The 22,679-nt window shown below is 35.2% G+C and overlaps 1 protein-coding gene across 6 annotated transcripts in view; it reads right to left on the minus strand.

Annotated features, from left to right (window-relative positions):
• The window catches only part of LOC130019812 (sodium channel protein type 3 subunit alpha), a 137,567-nt gene that overhangs the window by 59,847 nt on the left and 55,041 nt on the right, over window positions 1-22,679 (minus strand). For 2 of the 6 annotated variants that reach the window (XM_056110487.1, XM_056110488.1), the window contains exons 9-12: window positions 17,112-17,253; window positions 15,974-16,180; window positions 7,348-7,635; window positions 453-653 (exon numbers count right to left, since the gene is read on the minus strand). In XM_056110487.1, the coding sequence (XP_055966462.1) occupies window positions 453-653; window positions 7,348-7,635; window positions 15,974-16,180; window positions 17,112-17,253 (838 nt within the window). Of the gene's footprint in view, window positions 1-305; window positions 654-7,347; window positions 7,636-15,973; window positions 16,181-17,111; window positions 17,254-22,679 lie in introns of all 6 variants that reach the window. The other 4 variants (XM_056110483.1, XM_056110484.1, XM_056110486.1 and 1 more) reach the window with 3 other exon arrangements.

Raw genomic sequence — 22,679 nt, forward strand, 5'->3', positions numbered from 1 at the left:
AATGTTGGTTAAATATACATATATAACTGATTCTCAAATTGAACATTATTATATATTGGTACTTTCATAAATTTGCAGATGTGCTTCATCCCAGATTCTAAGAAGATTTTTTAATAAGAATTTGGAAGCTAGTGGTCCCATACAATTCAATTGTTTCTGATGATTCTATTGTTTTTCATTCAATTGATCATGTTTCTTTTGAAAACTTTCATTTGGAAGAAGGAGGACAGCATGACTGGCCACTCAGGCCTTGATTTTTCAATTTGGTATGTAATGTGAATAGTAGCTAACTTATCTATTATCACCTCTGGCAGAAGTTGTCCAGAAGGTGAGGTTAGAGTTGATGGTCCACCCACCAAGGAAACCACACCATTGCAATCCACAGTGCTGTGCATCTTCCCATTTGCTGGAAGCCCTGGCACCATCCTGGATGACATACTGGCCTGACTAACGTTACTGTTGCGTCGCTCTCCATGTCTGTGTGGCACAAACAGTGAGTCTCTCCTGCTCTCGCTGTCTTCAAATGTACTGTGCTCATCATCAGCAAAGTCATTTTCAGAACCAACATCCTTTGTTCGACCTCTGAAGCTGAAAATGCTCGTTTTGCTATTGCGTCTCGGAGAAAATAGGGAACCACGGATACTTAACAGAGACTGAGGAGAGAGCAGGAGAAAACAGAATCGGAAAAAAACATCATTATTAAATGAAAATCTTAATACTAAAAGAATCTATTCATCTTTTTGTTTTTGGAAATGGTGATAGACCACATATCATGGCGATATGTGGTCATGGTTTATTTGTCTATTTTGTTTACCGCTAAATTCTTGTTAACAGTACAGAGAACTAAATTATTCTTGTTTGTTTTTGTTTTGCTTGTTTTGGGAGAGGGCGACATCCAATGATGCCTAAGGGCTATTCCTGGTTTTGTGCTAAGACATGACCCATAGCAGTGCTCAGGGGATCCAAGGTGGTGCCAGCAACAGAACTGGGGTTGTCAGCTGCAATAACAATTTTTAAATGAGAGACAAATGGAAGCATTTGACAAGATTTTGACCATTAATTATTGTAAGCTGTGAACAAAAGCAAGACTTTTTAAAAAGGAGAAATTTGCTTCCATCATATTAACTATACTTCATAATATATACAATATAAATTTGAGGTTATGTCACAAATATAAAATCTAAATATGAAATAATATGATCTCAAGAAAAATTATTGTAGACTATTTTCATGGACTCAAGATACTCACTGAGAAGATCACTACTCATATTAAAAGTGAGAAATTATTTCATTACAATTAAAAACATTTATGAGAGAAAAATATGCAAACTAAAGACTAACAGAACTTATTTACATACATAATTTAGCATATTATTATATTAAATATTTGACTTTTCTTAAAGTAGTCTAGTTTTTGAACACAGGCAATCAAGCTTATAAAACACAGATGCTTTCATAAATGCCACAGGCAACTTTAAGTATAAGGAGTACTTTGCTAAATGGGAATCCTGATTTGCTATTTATGAGGTAAATTACTAATTCATTTTCTTTTTTCACTAGTTTTGTGAGGCAGAATCTGTTATAGATTATTATATAATCTGTAATCTGTATATCAGATGTTATATGTTTGGAATTTGATGCTGCAGTATAATTTTATTATCATTTTTATTGATTTTCTGCTCTTTCCTTTGTGATCATAAAAGGGTATTAGTTTACATTTTTTTCTGTATCTGTTTATCTCTACATGGGAAAAAAGTCATGAAACTTACCTCTGAGGATGTCTTCCAAATTTGCTAACAGTTTCCCAAATGGCTACTGATTCATCTTATTTAAGTGAATATGTCAAACACAACAGAGAGAATTCTTAAAATATGTATATATATAAAACTTAGTTTATTTAAAATTTAACAGTATTTAAAAGCAAGACATATGCATATGACTTTAACAAAGCAAAGGATGTAGAAGAGACCTTATTTCTCTGATCTCTTTTCAATTTTACTAGAAAGAAATCAATGGCTCAGAAACATTTTTAAAAATCTTATATGCCCACAAATACATGAAGCAAACCATTTCTAGTTTTAGAAAGTGAAGATTCAGCAGGACTTCTCTCCTTTTACTTTTTGAAATGAATTTTAAACATTAACCCGAAATAATTCTGCTAATGCTAGCCATCTTAGTCATATTAAAACATTCTCTATTCAAACTACAGAATCTTTGTATACTCCCCCCACCATACACAATGGTATTCCCTGTTGCTCCTATTTGATCTCTCATGACCTTTTGTATCTCTCTTTAGAGTTAGAAAGTTTGTTGACTAATATATATCTATGCATACCAATAGCAATCATGGATCTTCCTGTTGTTCTCCAAATTTCAGAGTAAAACGAAATCAAATCAAATAATTTTAGGACAGAACAAAAAAAAAAAAGAAAAGAAACAGCAAAGGCAGACTCCATTAAATTTATTTTGATCCCTTTGAATAATTAGGTCATGCTGATTTTCATAGGTCCCATTTTTAGCTTTATTTTTATGGCTTTTCCCAGACTGAAAAGCACCAGAATATTCTTCATTTCCCTCTGTCTCAATGCATTCAGAAAACATATTATTCATTTTTAAAAGTGCTGTTGCTTTAGATTTGGTTAAATGGGAAGTATTAGCCCTCTAGCCTGTCCTACTAGAAACTAATTGACAGCTTGTTCAACATTTTCCTTCCCAATGTCAGACAATTTTAGCCTGAATTTCCAGCCATCAAAATGATTAAAAGCTTAGACACTGGGAAGAAAAAAGTTCAGTCCCCAGTAAGGCAGAATATGAATGCTTTTCATATACTTAGACTCAATTTAAATTTTCAATGAAATATTATATTATGTTCAGATTTTTTTTGAAGATTGATTTATTGTATTCTATTTTTAGTATTGTATTGTATTTTTAGTTTACTTTTTTAATTGAAATTTAATAAATAGAGAGAAGGATTATTGGAACTGGATACACAATACATATTCCAGGTATGTTAATTATCATCTTATCCACTAAGGTGATGCAGTACCATCACCTCAGTATATCTATACTCAGAAAATGTCTCTGGAAATGAAAATATATCTATATTATATTGGTGGTATGTGTATGTCTATAATGTACCTTGTACATGCCTTTTATTTGCATGTTTTTATGCTGGAGTGTTTTCAAGGCGTTCCAGACCTTTGAATTTATTTGAAACTGCTATTCAATCTTTGGAAAGTATAATAATGGGTGTGAGCACAGCTTTCAAGGCAACAGAAACTTAAAAAGAAGATTACAAAAATAGAATTCAGAGAAAATAAACCAAAAATAACACACTAGATGATGCAGCCAAGTGGAGGGAATACCCACAGCTGTGGAAGCCCTTTATGTAGGGGGGACGTGGTTGAAGGGGAAAGCCTTCTATGCTTAAGAACCAAAAGGCCTTTCCTTATATTAGGCAAAAATATAAATAAATTTATGCCTGAAATATAGATACCAGTTATCCTTTCTGAAATCTGGTTGAAAAAAATTAATGTCAACTGTAGTATTAATTTTCAGTGAAAAGTAGAGAACAAAAAATAATTCTGTAAAACAAAATCCTATATGTAGAGACTAAATGCAAGTGAAATGGGAAAAGTCAACATGGAAGACAACTTAGGGAATTTGAAGATGCTATCATATACTACTCATATGAAAAATTAGCATTTGTTTGAAACACTCCATAGCATTTTAAATTAAATGAATGCACATTATCATTGTTTCAAAAATTTAAAACAATATTTATAATTATAGACCTTGTGTTTTAAAACAATTTCAACGTACCCAAACAATAATGATAACATATTTGGAAGAAATTCACTTTTCATTATAGCTATCTAATATTTTTTTACTCTAAACCTAAATCTTACCTATTTTAAAATAAAACTATATGATGAACATAAAATAACATTAAATTTTATATTAGTAGAGGGCAGGATGATTGTAATTCATGGCTTGTTTGCCTTATCATTTTCAGAAAATGCATTATTTTTTAATGGAATGCCTTGTCCATTTAATTTTATTTATTTTATTTTTATTTTTTTCCCAGTCAATTTTATGCTTCCTGTTTTTACTCCCTTCACAGATCCTCATTCCTGTCAGTGACAGTCTTTTTGTGTTTACCTAGTCAGAAATTACAAAGTAATTCTAGTATTTTTTTGATGAATTGTTTTAATGCTCTCTTCCTGTTTTTTTGTCCTGGCATATATAAATGTTAATGTTACTAGACTACTTCTCTTCTTTTGGAACAATTTTGAGTCTGTCTCTCTCTCTTACTATCATCTATCTCTTGGCCTCCCTACCTATCCACCTATTTCATGATCTTCATCTAGAAATGTGAATGAAATATATGTAACATATGTATATACTAATTCTAATTTTAGAATCAAAACTCTGCTGCTGTCAGCTAACTTCTCTATATTGTTACCTCTCCCTGATTCATTCAACAGGGCCTTGCAGCTGTTCCTTGAGCATTCCAAGCATTTTTTTCTCCTCAGAGTTTTACACTTGTTTCTGAGAGTCTGGAATGCTCTTCCTTGAAATGGCCTCATCTTTCTTTTCTGAATCTTTCTGAAAAATCTCCTGTTTAGTTAGGACTTGCAAAGTCAACCTGTTTGAGAACACTGTTTCATGTTGGTATCCCTATCCCTTGGTCCCACAATCCCTCTTTCTTATTTTTTCTCCCATAGACCCTATTATCTCCCAACACAGTCTCGTACTGTGCTTATTGTATGTCTCCTCCTTTAGCGTGAGTTCCATAAGGTCATAAATTAGATCTCTTGTTCACTAATGTATTCTCATCATTTAAAACAATTTTGGTCGATAATAAAAAATATTTGTTAAATGACCTAATTCATAAGATTATATTTGTTCAAAAGAATGAAGTAATTAAAACATGTAAAGCATATCCATATAAATATTGTGACTATGCATAAACATTTGTGCGTATTTATGACTACACATACATTTTTATTTCCTTCATTTGGTAATTATTCTCCCTTTTACATTTAGTAAGGGCCTCATTATTATTTAGAATGTTTTTTTTTTCTGTATATTGCTTCATGCCACATAATTCTGAGGTAATTCCCTTTCCAGAAACTCAACAAGTTACCTTGTCTCAACTAATGTCACTGAACTAATCTGAAATTCAGAAATGAACACAAACTTTTTTTTGAAGTTAATAATTTAACTATAGTATCAAATATCATTTTAATTATTCCTAATATCTTAATAAAGTTGAAATATAGGGGGTGATAGTTGCAAAAACAGATGTTGTCTAAGAGACTAAATTGCCCTTTAAGATAGTTCAAGATAATACCCAAGTTTTATGATTATTTGTTGTCACATCTTTTATTATACATGACAGCAAAATTTTTTGCCCCCTACAATTGCTGTGCTCAGGGATTACTCTTGATTTTGAGCTCAAGAAACATTCCTCTCCTGGTGAGATTCAGAAAACATATGCTGGGAATTGAACCCGAGTTGGACATGTCCAAGGCAAATGCTTTACCTGCTGTAATCTCTCTCCCTAGCCCTAATAGTCAAATCTCTGAATACTTATATTTAATTTCATAAAACATAGGAGAATTATTATTTGTTTAATTTTTGCATGTATAGCTACATTTTTTCTGAGAACTTAAGTTTTAAGTTGTATTGTTTATTGTAAGTTTTATTTGTATACTTATTATAAATTTTAAAATAGAAGTCACTGAAAACTTATATATACTTTATTTCAAATAGAAATCAAAGTGCTACACTTAATTTTTTGAGCATAGCAATAAGTCATTTAAAAATGTTGTTTTTATAAGAAAGCATCATCCATTTTTGATTTATAATATTTTGCTTTAACTTAAATACATAGTGTGCCTTTATCTGTGTAGTTTAATTCTAATTGATATTAATATGATTAGAAGAGTTAATTCACAATTCAATGTAGAAGTTTGACAAAAAAGGGTTATTTAAAGTGATAAATGTATTAAATACATATTATATAACTATACTGCATATTATGCAATCCAGGTAACTTTTTAACAAAGAACTGAAACTATTTTTTCTCTTTGACTTGGAAATATGCTGAAGAATTTGGTAGTTAGCATTACATGAGAATAAAAATAGATTGTCTTCAACTTAGTTCTTTCAAGAGCATTTGGTTCATAATTTCACTATAATATGCTATTTTATCAATGCAATAGAGGATTAAAGCACTACAGTTCTAATATCAAAGGATGAGGACAAAAAATAAGATATTTAATTTCAAATTAAATGTTATAGGCAAAGATGTTCATTTGAGGTCTCAAATGGAAAATGGTACTGAGATTGCAAAACTATTTCACTGAAAGAAAAGTATACTAAGTATGTTAACAGAAACAAAACAAAAGCAAATTAAAATATCTCAAAATGAGTGCAATGTTTAAAGTTAATAAATAAAATGTCATTGATTTAATAAAAGGTCTTTTAAAAAGACTATGACAAAAATTTAGAAAACTGTATTCTTTCAAAGAGAAATACTGGATGATCTTACTCTTGTGGATATAGAGTTACAAAGCAAGGACGCAAAAGTGAACTTGTAGATTCAAACTTACTGAGCAGAAATTACTAGAAAGGAGAAGTGAGGGAGGTTCTAAGTGAGGGGGGCATCCAAAGATTGTGGAGGAAGGACATTGAAATTTTTGTTGTACTTATTAAATAAAGCACAGCGGGTAGGGCGTTCGCCTTACAAGCGGCCAACATGGCCGACCCGAGTTCGATTCCTCCGCCCCTCTCGGGAGCCTGGCAAGCTACCGAGAGTATTTGATATGCCAGACACAGTAACAACAAAGTCTCCAATGGAGACATTACTGGACCCGCTCGAGCAAATCGACGATCAACGGGAGGGCCTATTAAATAGTAACATGTACTTTGAGCTGGAGCAATAGCACAGCGGGTAGCATGTTTGCTTTGTAAGCGGCTGACCCAGGTTTGATTCCTCCGACCCTCTCGGAAAGCCTGGCAAACTCCCTGTGATGTATTCGACATGCCAAAAACAGTAACAACAAGTCTCACAATGGAGACGTTACTGGTGCCTGCTCCAGCAAATTGATAAATAATGGGAAGACAGTGCTACTGAAAACATGTACTTTGAAAAGGCATGAAATTGTAATTCTGAAAATTGTACAGTGTGTAAACTAATCTTATCTCAACTAAAAAATAGAAAACTTAATGCAAATATAAACATTAATTTCCCATGTATTCTTCAAATGGAGTATAGAAAAATATGCCTAAACATCCAATGAATAAAAAACAAACTGAGTGCTTAGTAGAAACCCTTACCTGATGAGGGGAGCAGAACTTCTTGTCACTAGTTAGTCGATTTCCATCCAAGGAGAAAAGAAAGCTCCTCTTGACACTGTCTTCAGATTCAGATTTTGGAAACCTGTCTCCCTCTCCTTTGTTGTTTACTTCAAAATGCTCCCTTTGTCTTCTTTTTTTCCTTCGGTTCCTCCACTCCTTAGCACTTTTGGAGCTTAACTTTGATGCTTCTGAAGAACTTTCTAATAGCTCCCCTAACCCACCTATTCCACTGAAGTCTCTTGACGCAGCTGATGCTGCTGCAACTGCCTGTTTAAAACAAAGCCAAGAAATATTTAGGACATATGTCATAAAAGCAATTGATTGTATTACACATTTTATGATTTAAGAATATTAATTTTATGGGTAAATTGTTTTTGGTAACTATTTGATGGTGTTTAACTGTGAGAGAATTTACTACACAATAATGACCATACAAAATAGCATAAAGCAATAGTGTTAATAATAGTGCATTGTGGTAGTAAAAGTCTGATTTAGGCAAACCTCTGAGAGTATTTAAAAATATTTTTCCATTAACTTTGCTTTAAAGGATAACTGTTCTCTTGAATGAACTGGAGGGGATTGTGCTATCAAGAGAAACATGAAGGAAGAAGAAAAATAGCGAATGATATGACTCCGAAAAGGGATATAGAGGAGGAGCAAAGCAAGAGAAGATATGGTCCCAAAAGATACACACCCATGGAATAAGGCTTCTGAACTGATGTTATGAAGAGAGCAGGGTCTTAGGAATCAAAGAAGAAAAAAATGGGACAATAAATAAACAAACTATGGTGAAGGTATATCAGTACTTTAGAGATGGCTGCAATGTGATTACGTATATAGAAGTGGTATAACACTATACCCCTAAAACACTAAGTGTAAGCTAAGTTTATCTCAACTAAAATAAATATATATTTAGCTTAAAAATGTTTTTGTGGAAAAAAATTTAAAAAATATTTTGGTGGGGCTGGAGTGATAGCATAGCAGGTAGGGCATTTGCCTTGCACACGACTGACCTGGGTCCAATTCCCAGCATCCCATATGGTTCCCTGAGAACTGCCAGGAGTAATTCCTGAGTGCACGAGCCAGGAATAACCTCTGTGCATCACCGGGTGTGACCCCCCAAAAAACTGTTTGGTTTTGGGAACACACCCAAAAGTGCTTATGGCTTACTCCTGGCTTTATGTTCAGGGATCACTCCTGGAAGGCTTGAGAGAACACATGTGATCCTGAAGATTGACCCACGATCAACTGTGTGCAAGGAAATACAAGTGCTTTACCCACTGGACTATCACTGTGGCCCCAGAGCTTTCATGTTTAATATTACTGTTATTGCTGTTTTAGTTTTTTACTATACTAGAAAGTACTCAGGGACTATTCCAGGATGTAACAGAGGAATCATGTGGTACAGAGGCTCAAACCTGGGGCTCCTGTGTGCAAAGCACATAGTCAAGTTCATTGAAATATAATTACAGCTCCTGGTCATATGTTTTATTGCTCTATTTATTATTTCTTTTGATTTTTATTAACAATATTATTAATAGAATTTCAAACATACAATGTTCCAACTCTAAACCTACCGTCAAGTGTCAGCATCCCTCCACAAAGGACTTCCATGTTTTAAAAACTAATGTTTTCTTCCTAGTGCCTGCTGATCTGATTACTATTTTAATTCTATTTGTAGGCTTTCCACAACTTACTGTGAACAACTGTTTGATAGTTTTCTCTCCAAGTCCAGAATAAGACCCTTTTCTTTACTTTAGTTCTGAGCACAAATTACCTAAAGTGTCTACTACTACTACTACTATTACTACGACTACTACTACTACCACTACTACTACTACTACTACTATTTATAGATAGAAGTATTGGGAATATTTTAGATAGTTTATCCTCTTTATTCATTTGAATTACACTTAGTGCAGAATAGTGTTAATTTTTCCATGTTAAATCCTAGAGTCACATGTTTAATTTATTACCTTTTTAAAAATTTAAATGATTATAAATGTATTATTATTTGGAACTATAAGAAATAATTGCTTTATCAATCTATAAACATACAAAATATTAAAAGGATTATAAGAACTCAAAATATGTTTCCATATTTCTGCAATAAGTGTACTTAACCACTTAAAATTTTGATATTTATAAATGAAATAAAAGCAAATAAAAGTAAATATAGCAGGTGTTTAATTATTTTTATTTATGTAGTAGTATTTTTAGACTAGAAATGACTTACTAATGACAATGGAGGATATGACAATAGTATAAATCATATCAAAGCTGAATTTCCATTAAGTTTATTCCTATTGTTAAGAACAGTCTTGGAAGTGAAAATGATCAGACAATGAAAACATTGGTTAAACTGTTCACATATTTCGTTATAAAATTCAGTTAGCTATGATTACTCTATCTTGTTATTCTATCTTCTTTTTTTCTATCTTCTTTATATTATAAGCTAGATAGGAATTTTGCCATATGTGCATTGGCTAATATTTCATCTGATTATAAAGGGACTCTGTAAATTGCTTGATTATTATAAAAAAAAAAACCATCAAGTTGGGAATTGTCTCAGATACGGGGTCAAAGATAAGTGAAAACAGGTCATAATTAAACTTTATTTTTAAAGATCTCAGAAAACATCTAATATCAGAATGTTCTGTCACTGACACTGACCTCCCGTTGTTCATTGATTTTTTTCGAGTGGGCACCAGTAATGTCTCCATTGTGAAACTTGCTATTACTGTGTTTGGCATATTGGATACGTCACAGGGAGCTTGCCAGGTTTTGCCCTGTGGGCAAGATACTCTCGGTAGCTTGCCTGGTTCTCCGAGAGGGGTGGAGGAATTGAACCTGGGTTGGCCAGGTCGGCTACATGCAAGGCAAACGCCCTACCCACTGTGCTATCACTCCAGCCCATCAGAATGGTCTGTATAGCTGAAATATATTTAGAAATTAAAAATATAAGATATATAATGCTTTGCAATATTTGTTCTTTATGTTTCTGCCTTTGCTCGAGGAGCGATAGCACAGCGGTAGGGCATTTGCCTTGCATGCAGCCAACATGGCCGACTTGAGTTCGATTCCTCCGCCCCTCTCGGAGAGCCCGGCAAGCTACCAAGAGTATTCGATATGCCAGACACAGTAACAACAAAGTTTCCAATGGAGATGTTACTGGGCCCGCTCGAGCAAATCGATGATCAACGGGAGGGCCTTTACTTACTTACTTTATGTTTCTGCCTTACTGTAAAAACTGAAAACACTTCTAAGTTGCTTTTATTTATAAATATCATTTTGTCTTAACAAAATTTTTAAAAAGCTTTAAAACTAAAGGAAAAACCATATTGAGAAATAAAAAATTGGGAGGTATCTCATTATCTAACTTGAAGTTATATTATAAAGCTATAGTGATCAAGCTAGCATGATGCTATAATAAGGATGGATTCTCTGACCAATGGATTAGAATCAAGTACCAAGGACAAATCCCAGATCTATGATTAGCTAATTTTCAACAAGGGAACTGGACATGTGAAGTGGAGTAGATAGCTTCTTCAACAAATGGTGCTGGAAAAAGTGACTAACCAGAATAACCATCCGTAAAAGATGAAGCTGGATACATATCTCATACTTTACATAAAAGTAAATTCAAAGTGGGTGAAAGACCTTGAAATCAGACCAGAATACATAGAGAATGCTGAGAAAAATACTGGCAGAACACTCCAGGATTTGTATCTCAAAGATGTTTTCAACTATATGATTCCACTGGCAAAGGCAGCAGAAACAAAAGTAAACAGATGGAACTACATCAAATTGAAGAGTTTCTACATGGCAAAAACAACATCAAAAATTTAAAGGCACAGTGCTAAATGGAAAAATATTTGCACTCAGCACATATGATTATTATACAAGATACATAAAGAAATTATAAATACCAGCAAGAGCACAAAAAATATAAGCCCAATTAAAAACTGGGTAAGAAATGAACATCTTCTGAAGAAGATGGATGAATGCCCAATAGGCACATTAACAAGTGCTCACCATCATTTATTATTTAGGAAATCCAAATCAAGATGACAATGAGATTATAATCTCACAAAGTCAAAAAAGTATCAAAAATCTGGGAGCAGTCTGTGGTGATGTGGGATGAGGGATGCAGTGAAAAAGCAACTCTCCTTCACTATGGTGGGAAGGCTGTCTGCTTTTACTAACCCCTATGGAATACAGTTCAGAGACTTCTCAGAAAAGTGAAAAGAGAGTTGGAGTATGACCGAGTAATTTCATTTATTGCTATATACTCGCAGGAGATAAAAACATTCATTCAAAAGGATGTATGAACCATTATTCATTGTAGCACTCGGCAAAATAGAATATATCAACTTACGTGTCTAATGACACATGAGCAAATAAAGAAGGTGTAGTATATATTCACAATGGGATACTATAAAACTGAACAGAATGACTAAATTATGTAATTCAGGCAGTTGGATAGAACAGGAGGGTATCATGTTAAGTGAATTAATCAAAAGAAGAAAGACACATATAGATGATCTCACTTACTTGTGGAACATAGAATTACAGGAGAAGAGAATACAAAATATCAATGGAGGAATACCTAGATAACCCTGGCTCTAGATCATATAACTGAGGAAAATAGGGAAGGAAAAAAAAAACCAAAGGGAGAAAGTAAGAAAAGGTGGATGGAAGGCAGCGGCCTCAAAGACAACAATGCGGCAAAGGTGTGGTATATCTATGTATCTGAACCAAAGAACCAACAAACATGAAAGCATGAAATCCAAATAACCAAACTTAATAATGTGTTTATCTAGCAGGCAGGCTGGGAGGTTGGAAGAAAACTGGGGACATGTGGGAAGAAACTGATATTGTTGGTGGAATTGGTGTTAGTATATATAGTAACTCAAACTGTAACTTTGCAAATAACAGTACCTTAATAAAAGTGTTTAAAGAATACAAATAAATCAAGTGAATGTGAAAAGAGACTGTAGGTACTATGATACAAATTTCTCAGAATTAAGATGGCCCCAGGAAACTGAGCTATATGTGCAGTTAGAACAATTATCTATGTAGTTACATCTATATATTATGCTAAGCAGCATGTAAAATGCTCATTTATAGAGGCCTAGATCTCAAATTCCTAGTAAGACAACTTGAAGCATTTAATGAAAGTTTAATTTGGGACTCATATACTTATAAATTTGCATAAATAGCCAATTCATTATTAAATTCTTGACCATCATTATCACTTATAATATCAATTATGAATGTTGGGAAACATAAGGGTGTTTTTTAAATATGATTATTTGTGTGGACTGGAGCGATAGCACAGTGGGTAGGGCGTTTGCCTTGCACTCTGTGGACCCCAGGCCGACCCGAGTTCAATTCCTCTGCCTTTTACTTCCTCCGCCCCTCTCGGAGAGCCCGGCAAGCTACCGAGAGTATCTTGCCCACACTGCAAAGCCTGGCAAGCTACCCGTGGTAAAGGTAAAGGTAAAGGCCCTCCCGTTGATCGTCGATTTGCTCGAGCGGGCCCAGTAACGTCTCCATTGGAGACTTTGTTGTTACTGTGTCTGGCATAGCGAATACTCTCGGTAGCTTGCCGGGCTCTCCGAGAGGGGCGGAGGAATCGAACTCGGGTCGGCCATGTTGGCCGCTTGTAAGGCAAACGCCCTACCGCTGTGCTATGTATTCTATATGACAAACACAGTAACAACAAGTCTCACAATGTTACTGGGGCTGCTGGAGCAAATTGATGAACAAGGGAGGACAGTGACTGTGATTATTTTGTATAATATCTAAGTAAAGGGAGTCCTCATTTACTTATCTGAAAAATGTTACATATACTACATTGTACTTGATACATGGGAGATACATAATATCCATCACTTGTGGAAGGAATGAATGTGCAAGTGTTCCTTTTCAAATAGCTTTTAATTCTTCTCACTTTGTATAGAGAAAATAAAAACACACAACATACAGCTCTATTCATTTATTACCCTGTTTGTCATTGGAAACAAAGGAAGTGGTGGTAATATCCCTGCCATAATCCTGAAATTCATGTTCATTTAAATCACTTCCAGAATTTGTTTTGCTTAAGATGTGATTTCCCTACCTATTTTGGGTAACAGTCAAACAACTCAAAATCAAAACATATTCCTAAGGTAACAAAGACAACTATCAACATAACATATTTACTGTGTTGCTCACCAACTCATCTATGTCACTTGTTCCACTTGCAATGTTTTGTTGAGTCTCTCAAAGGCAGATGTTTCCTGCCACCCCTCATGCTTTATACCTGCTTATACCTAGCCATGTCACATTGCAAATGCCCTGTTCGCTTTGACTATTACTTCCACAACTGGGATTTCTTTTGTAACAAATAACTATGAACTCAATGCTTACACAGTGAACACCATTTTCTCAAAGAACATTTCTGCGTAATACAAAGTAGGCTCTGTAACTCATTGTACTTATGTATTTTAATATAATTCCACACAATTGTATTTGTGATAATTTTAAACATAGAAGCTGGTAATAAAATTCCATTCAAAACTAGAAATTTATCACTATTTCAATTTTAGTCCTAAGTACATTAGAACTCTTAGTGTTAAAATTTTCATTTTGTTTCAAAACTGACTCTCAAATTATTCATATCCAAAAAAATTGTTTAAAGAAAAATATAAAAAAAATTATTAAAAAAACAGCTATCGTGGGCATTATTAGAAATGTAGCACTGTAGTACTGTCCTCCCATTGTTCATCGATTTGCTTGAGCGGGCACCAGTAATGTCTCCATTGTGAGACTTGTTACTGTTTTTGGAATATGAATACGTCACAGTTAACTTGCCAGGCTTTGCCCTGAGGACTCAATACTCTTGTTAGCTTGCTGGGCTCTCTGAAAGGGGCAGAGGAATCGAACCGGGGTCGTTTTGGGACTGTTGCGTGCAAGGCAAGTGCCCTACCCACTGTGCTATTGTAAGTATCACAAATTAAATATAAAACAATTAGTTTCACTTTATTAAAATGAGTTTTATTTACTTATATTATTTTAACCAACTAGCACTTGAGGTGCCTCAAAAGATATTAAAATAAAGTAATGCTAAGTTTCCTAAAGTTATTTGTTATACTGATATACTACTTGTTTACTGATGATTAGTGAAAAATCAATAACATATATCACACTTGGAAACAATTAAAATTGGCAATTGACTTAAATGTAAAATGCAAAGCTATAAACTTTTTATAATGATTTGTCAAAAAATATTAGATACAACATCAGAGGCATAATAAAACCAACAAAATTTGATAAGCAGTACTTTGTAAAGTACATCAAAATAAAAAATTTTAACTTGAAAATACCATTAATGGGTCTGGAGCAGTAGCACAGTGGGTAGGGTATTTGCCTGCACGTGGCCAACCCAGGTTCGATTCCCAGCATACCATATGGTCTCCAGAGCACTGCCAGGAATAATTCCTGAGTGCAGAGCCAGGACTAACCCCTGAGCATCGCCAGGTTTGACCCAAAAAGCAAAAAAAAAAATATATCATGAATGGTATTAAAGACAAAATACTTGCAAGTATATGTCATAAATGATTGAATAACTTATTCACAGAATATATAAATAGTATTCAAATACACTATTAGGAAAACAAACAACCCAAATAAGAAAAATGTGCAATGGAGAATGGCTAGAAAGACTGATCATACCAAATATTGGCAAAGATTTGGCAAAAACCTCTAATTTATAGGAATCAGATTTCACTAAATTATCCCATGATGTTCAATCATCAATGTGTTTTTAAAAAATCAAATACTAGCTATTGTTCCTTCCATTTTTCTCAAGACATTAATGCCCCATTCATCAATTAATTAACTCAGTCTTTAATGTTAAATGAGAAAATAAAACTGGAGTCTGATGGCAAATGCCTTCCTAATATCCTCATAGAAGTTGTAGCAAACCCTTTTAATATTAAAGATGCTTCAAAAACAGGGGCTGGAGCAATAGCACTCTGGGCAGGGCGTTTGCCTTGCACGCGGTCGACCCGGGTTCAATTCCCAGCATCCCATATGGTCCCCTGAGCACCACCAAGAGTGATTCTTGAGTGCAAAGCCAGGAGTAACCCCTGAGCATTGCCGGGTGTGACCCAAAAAGCAAAAAATAATAATAATAGTAATAAAGATGCTTCTAAAACAATTGAGTAGATATGCATAGTTTTATCACTAACATTTGAGATTAATTGACATCACAGATAAATCACAACTGTTATAATTAGTATGGAATGTTAATGGCTGGAATATCAGTTATGTATGTTTTCCTATTAAACTAAAAATCCCCTCTTGAGTTTCATAAGACATTGCATAACTAACTTCATCCTGTCTCTTACTGATAGTGAATTTATTGATATATAAAATCTAAAGTGTTCCTTTGACTCCAACTTCAGAAACAATTTTAGATTTGAGTTGATTTCCCTTTTCTATAAACAATGCATTTATTCCTAACGAAAAGTTAATACTTCCATGTTGTAATAATAGTGATAGTTAAAAATAAATAATCTTAACAACAATTAGGTTTTTGCTTATTATCACTCAATACCTGAGCTTCTTCCTGTTGCTTTTTAAGCTGTTCAAGCATCTGCTGAAATTCAGCCTCCTTCTGTTCTGCCTCTTCCAAGGTGGCCTGATTCTGTTCCTCATAAGCCATAGCCACCACAGCCAGGATCAAATTTACCAGATAAAAAGAGCCCAAGAAAATCACCAGGACAAAAAATATCATATACGTTTTTCCAGCAGCGCGTAATGTCTAGGGTGAAAAGATATATATTCTTCAATATTTCAAAGACAATTTTAGTACATCCAATGTATTTTGACTAAGCTGCTTTTAATGTTAAAATGCCAGCATATAAATGTTTCATAACTGTAGTCTAATTTTACGTAAACATTCACATTTCAAGATATCATTATGTTTGATATATATTTTTCCTCCACCTAAATACTTTTTTCCTGGTACATAATTTAGGACAATGATGCTAATGGAATATTGCATCTTTTATTTCTTTTAATGGTGTTCTACTCTTTGGTTGTAACTCTTCATCATATGGATATAACATCATTCCCCACCCCGCCTTTTAGCCTCAGTTAACTATTAGCTTGTTAGGAAAAAATATATAATATAATTGAGTTTCAAAATACTTTTTACATTTTCTATTAATCTCTAAACTATATTACAAACTCAAAATCTTTGACATGTTTTGAACACTCTCCATAACTTCGAGGTCCTGATACTACAGGTACCAAAGGAAGAAATGACTTGAATATTTATAGTGGACTCTCCTCTATAGTGTTACCGGGTTATAAACAAGAATCCACATATGACACTGTATATGTGCTTACAAAAAAAATTCTACACATGTTGATTTAATTTCACTATTATGAGCTGGATGCTTGACCCACCCTCCTCCTAAAAGGCCTCAAATTTATATGTTGAAATAATGACTGCTAAAGTTGGTCTTTGGAGGTACTTCAGTCATGAAAATGGAGTTCTCATAAATGGGATTAGTGTTCTGATAAAAGAGCTAGAATGAGGGCCCTCACCAGATTGTGAAAATATGATACCATAGGTTGTCTCAGACTTTGTGGCCCCTGGAACAGTGACAAATAAATTTCAGGTATTTATAAGCTAGTTAGTCTGTGGTGCTTTGTTCTAACAATCCCAAAAAGACTAAGACATTTACCAACTGGTAGAGATTCTCCCAGTAGTCTTGAGTCATGAGACGAAATAGAGATAGGAAAGCCCAACTAAATGTATCGAAGCTGGTGTAGCCATAGTTGGGGTTTCGACCAGCCTTCACACAGATGTATCCTTCTGGACACTGTCTGTAAGAGGGAAATAGAGATTAGTAGAACAATTATAGATTTTTTAAATCAATATTTTTTAGTTTATAGGAAGTATCAAAACCTCTAGTTGCTGTCTCTGATAAATTTTCTTTCCTTAATTTCCAGATCATTGTAAGAAATAGCTCACAGTACAACTGTTATCTGTTGAAAGGCTTTAGGAAAATGAATAGAAAACATTTGTACAAAGTAGTCAGATTTCAGACATTTAGAATGGCAGAGGACAGCAACACATATTTTCCTTTGTCATTATCAATATCCTTTCTCTGTGAAGCAGCAACAATCAGCAGTTGAAAATAAAACTGAAAAACAACCAGTATGCTTTACCATTTAACATGCTACTTCATTAGCCACTTTGATAGAATTTTCTAAAATAAAATTTAAATTTTAGAACAATTATATATTTTTAGAAAACCCCATGATAGCAGAAACTTCCCATATATACCATGATCAGTTTTCCCTATGATTAACATTTTTACATAAAATTTCTACTTGTGAGTTATTTTGAAAAAAGTCCAATACTTTATTCTGATTTATTTTAAGTATTTTTTATGGGCCGGAGCGATACCACAGCAGGTAGGGTGTTTGCTTTGCATATGTGGCAGACCTGGATTTGATTTCTCTGCTCCTCTCGGAGAGCCCAGCAAGCTACCGAGAGTATCCCACCCACACGGCAAAGCCTGACAAGCTACCCGTTGACGTATTCGATATGCCAAAAACAGTAACAAGTCTCACAATGTAGATGTTAGTGGTGCCCTCTTCAGCAAATCAATGAACAATGGGAGGATAGTGCTACAGTGCTATATTTTTTACGTTATGAGGTCTCCTCTAATAATTTAATAGCCAGGAATATTTCCTCTCCTCTTTGTTATTACAATTTGTAAGTTGTTCCTTGTTTTAAATGATTTTGACAACTTTGTAGTATTTAAGACATTTTGAAAAGTTTCCTTGAAACAAAATTTGTTTGATATTTGTCTCATTAGAGTTATACAATTTTGGGAGGAAAACTACAGTGGAAAGACATCTTTATCATCACATCTTATCAAGGGTACATTCCTAACACCACTATTAATTTTAATTTTCATCACCTGATTGTGATTAGCATTTGACAGGGTTCTACACTGTCAACTTATTTTTTTTATTTTTTCTATACTGCCCTCTACAGAACCAAGTCATCATGTGTACATAATACTTATGGGAAAAGAGCTAATAATTAATCTTAAAAGACCAGCTGTGTATATATTTTATTTGAAATCTGCATGGAAGATTCACTTATTAGCTTTCATTTATTTCTATCTATCATCTATTTAATCATTTATTTGAATATTATATAGATGTGTCTTTTATATTTTGAATTCTAAGCAACATATTTCATGATTTGTTTTTAATTGAAAATGTTCTAGATCAAAAATCCATTGGACTGGGACTGGGGTGATAGCACAGTGGGTAGGGCATTTGCCTTCCATGCGGCCAACCCAGGTTCCATTCCCAGAATCCCATAATGTCCCCCAGCACTGCCAGGAGTAATTCCTGAGTGCAGAACCAAGATTAACCTCTGAGGTGGGAGGGTGGAAGGGGCATCATGGGAAGGGGGGCGTTCTGGGCCGTCCTTCACGCCCGACCGAGGTCACCAGCTGCCCCCCACGAGTGGCTCTCCGGCACGGCCACGACTCCAGAGCACAGAAACCAATCTCTTAACTATCTAACTTTTAATAGAAATACTTCCAGGGTTAATAAGTAAAACAGCAGAAATCCAAAACCGCGCGGCCGCTATTGTGGCCGCGCGACATCATTTTATTCTTAAACCATTGTTGAAAGCAAATCATTTCACAATGCTGTTTCAGCATATCTGATTGGGGAGGGTCATAAACTCTAAACAATAATTGTGCATTTTCTATCGAAACGGTGTATATAGTCAAAGTAGATAGAGTATTAACTAGAACTCATCTGCCACACAGGAATTGGGAGGGATGGGAGGTGGGGTTCTATTGGGGTTCACGGTTAAAAATAAGTATTGGTAAAGGGAAATGTGTTTGATACTTACATGACTGAGACCTAAACCCGAAAGCTCTGTAACTTTTCCCACAGTGATTCAATAAAGAAATAAATTATAAAAAAAAAAGACAAAAAAGAGTAACCCCTGAGCATCGTTGAGTGTGACCCAAAAAGCAAAAAAAAAAAAAAAAAATCTATTGGTCTTTGGTACATCTACACAATGGAATACTATGCGGTTTTTAGAAGAGATGAAATTTGTATATAAATGAATGGACCTGGAGAGCATTATGCTAAATGAAATTAGTCAGAAATAGAGGTACATATATAGAATGACTGTACTCATTAGTGGAATATAAGGTAGCATGATATGAGACTAACACCAAAGGACAGTAGAGACAAGGGCCAGGAGGATCACTCCACAGTTTGGAAGCTGGCCTCATCTGCTGGGGGGAAAAAGCAGTTGGGATGGAGAAGGGACCACTAAGTAAATGATGGTTGGAGGAATCACTCAGGTTGGGAGATGTCTGCTGAAAGTAGATTACGGAAAAACTATGATGGCCTTTTAGTATCTGTATTGCAAATCATAATGCCCAAAATAAGAAAGAGAATAAGAAGGAAGGTGCCTAACACAGAGGCTGGGGTGGGATGGGGTGGGGGTGATAGGAGGGACACTGGGAACAATGGTAGTGAAAAATGTGCATTGGTGGAGGGATGGGTTCTCAATAATGGTACGACTGAAACATAATCATGAAAGTTTATAACTGTATCTCACAGTGATCCAATTTAGAAAAATCCACTGGGAATTTTTTTAGTCGATTTCTATATCACTGAAATAATCTCGTGCCCTGTTTTGTTTTTTTTATTAATTTGTTAGTACCTGACACTACAGTATGTTCCAGAATTATTTTTATAGCCCACACCCCAGGTCTAAAACATGTAATCCCTCTAAGAACCTCGGGCCCTTTTATTGGAGAATGGTACCAGAAAGCAAGATCTACATGCACACGTGGTGTCACTAATTCTAGGATCTCATCTGACAAAGAAAGGACATAAATGTGAACATGAGAATGTGAACACAGCTATATCTGCATAAATATTTCTGTGTGTAGCACTTGTGTCTGTGTTAAGCTAAACATGAGGTCACACTTGTGTCTCCAACTTTATTTCATTACCAAAGGATCAATCATCTCCAAAGTTATCTAGATTAGAACCTATTTCCTACCTTCTATAGTGAAGCAATTGTCACTGTCACTGTCACTGTCACTGTCTTCCCATTGTTCATTGATTTGCTGTAGTGGGCCCAGTAATATTGTGAGACTTGTTACAGTGTTTGGCATATCGAATATGTCACGGGTAGTTTGCCAGGCTTTGCCTTGCGGGCGAGATACTCTCAGTAGCTTGCTGGGCTCTCTGGGAGGGTTGGAAGAATTGAAGTAATTGTATACAGTTTAAATACCTTTGGAATTCCTCAAACCCCATACTATTAATTTGCATAAACTATTTACTTGTAAGGTTATAAAATCTCATGAGTTTTGATAAGTGTTTAATGTTCACCACGACAGAATCAAGGAAAATCATTTATGTACCTTAAATAATTTTCCGCTAGGCCCTAAATATATCTTCTATATCCTTTACATTATCCCCTAAATCTATCTCCTGTGCTTCAACCTCCTGCCCTAAACTGCAGAAAATCACTGTTTTTTTTTTTTCCTTTTGGATTATGAGCCACATACCTGACAATCCTTAAGGGAACATTTCTGATGGAGTTCATTTAAATTAGCTATGCACAAAGCAAGCATACTATACCTATCCACTGTACTACCACTTCAGCTCAACAATGTTCTTTCAATTATTTCTATTATTTATATTTTTCAGAATGCCATGTAATTGGAATAATGTCATTTGAAGCTTTTTCAGAGTGACTATTTTTCACATAAAAATAAGCACTTAATATTTATCAAGGTTTTTTTGTGTTATTTTATAGTTGATCTCTTTTTATCACTTGATCACTTGGTTACTCATCAATTGCTTGAGCGGGCACCAGTAACGTCTCCATTAATCCCTGTTGTGTGCTAGCATAGCCCAATGGTATCTGCTCATTCTTGGAACACAAAGAGCCTCAAACCAATTGTTTAAGGTCTTGACGAAGAAGTCTGACCATCACGTAGGTGGGCAGCCACGCAATCTTTTGACGTCCTGTGGAATCCAGTCGGTAATGGCTCTAGTTTAGCGGTTGTCTTCAAATCTCATTACGTGTCCAGCCCATCTGATTTTCGATGCTTTGCCAAAGACAGCGTCCCTGATTTTTGAGTGTTGATGGAGGTCGGAATTCCAGATTCTTTCTCTCATTTGAGTGAAGCGTGATACTCAAAGCATAGCTCTTTGGATTCCTCTTTGAGAATCACGAATAGTGTTCTCATCCTGTTTTCGTAGGGCCCAAGTCTTTGAGTCATATGTTAATGCAGGAAGAACAGTGGAATCGAAGACATGTGCTCAGAGCTGGAGGTTCTTCATCTTCTTAGTTATTTCTTCTTAGTCTTGAAGGCGTTCCAAGCTGCTCTCTTCCTCCTGTGCAACTCAGGTGGCAGGTCATTCGTCATGTTGACTTCTCGACTTAGGTACGCATAACTGTTGCATTCGGAAATGGTCATTCTGTTGAGAGTGAATGGAACGTCAGGAACAAGACTGTTTCTCATGAACATTGTCTTTGTGAGATTCAGCTGTAATCCAACCTTTCCACACTCACGGTCGAAGTCGGTCAGCATTTGTGCTTCTTGGCTGATGTTTGGTGTTATTAGAACGATGTCATCAGCAAAGTGGAGATGGTGTAGTTGCCGACCATCTATCTTCACTCCCATTCCTTCCCATTCCAGTCGTCACATGATGTTCTTGAGGGTGGCACTGAAGAGTTTCGGTGAAATAGTACCACCCTGCCGAACCCCTCTCTTGACATGGATGAAAACTTCTTTGTAGAATGGTGAGATCCTGGTAGTGAATCTGTAATGCAGCTCACGAAGGAGCCTGATGTATTGAGTTTGAATGCTCTGATTAGCTAGGGCTTCAATGACTGCTTCTGTCTCAACAAAATCAAAGGCCTTCTTTAAATAAATGAATGTTAGACAGAGCAGCATCTTGAACTCCCGAGAAACCTCAATGAGCTTGGTTATTGTGTGGATATGGTCGATGGTGCTGAATCCTTTGCGGAACCCAGCTTGCTCGCATGGTTGTCCTTCATCTAGTGTTCTGCCAATCCTATTCAGGATGACTCTAGTGAACAGCTTGTAGATGACAGACAATAGGCAGATTGGGAGATAGTTGCCAATGTCATGGATGTCTCCCTTCTTGTATAGTAGTACAGTCCTGCTGGTTTTCCATTGGGACGGAACCTTGCATGCAGACAGGTAGCGTGTGAA

The sequence above is a fragment of the Sorex fumeus genome, unplaced genomic scaffold (genome assembly GCF_029834395.1).
Source record: "Sorex fumeus unplaced genomic scaffold, SorFum_2.1 ptg000009l, whole genome shotgun sequence".
Classification (NCBI taxonomy): domain Eukaryota; kingdom Metazoa; phylum Chordata; class Mammalia; order Eulipotyphla; family Soricidae; genus Sorex; species Sorex fumeus.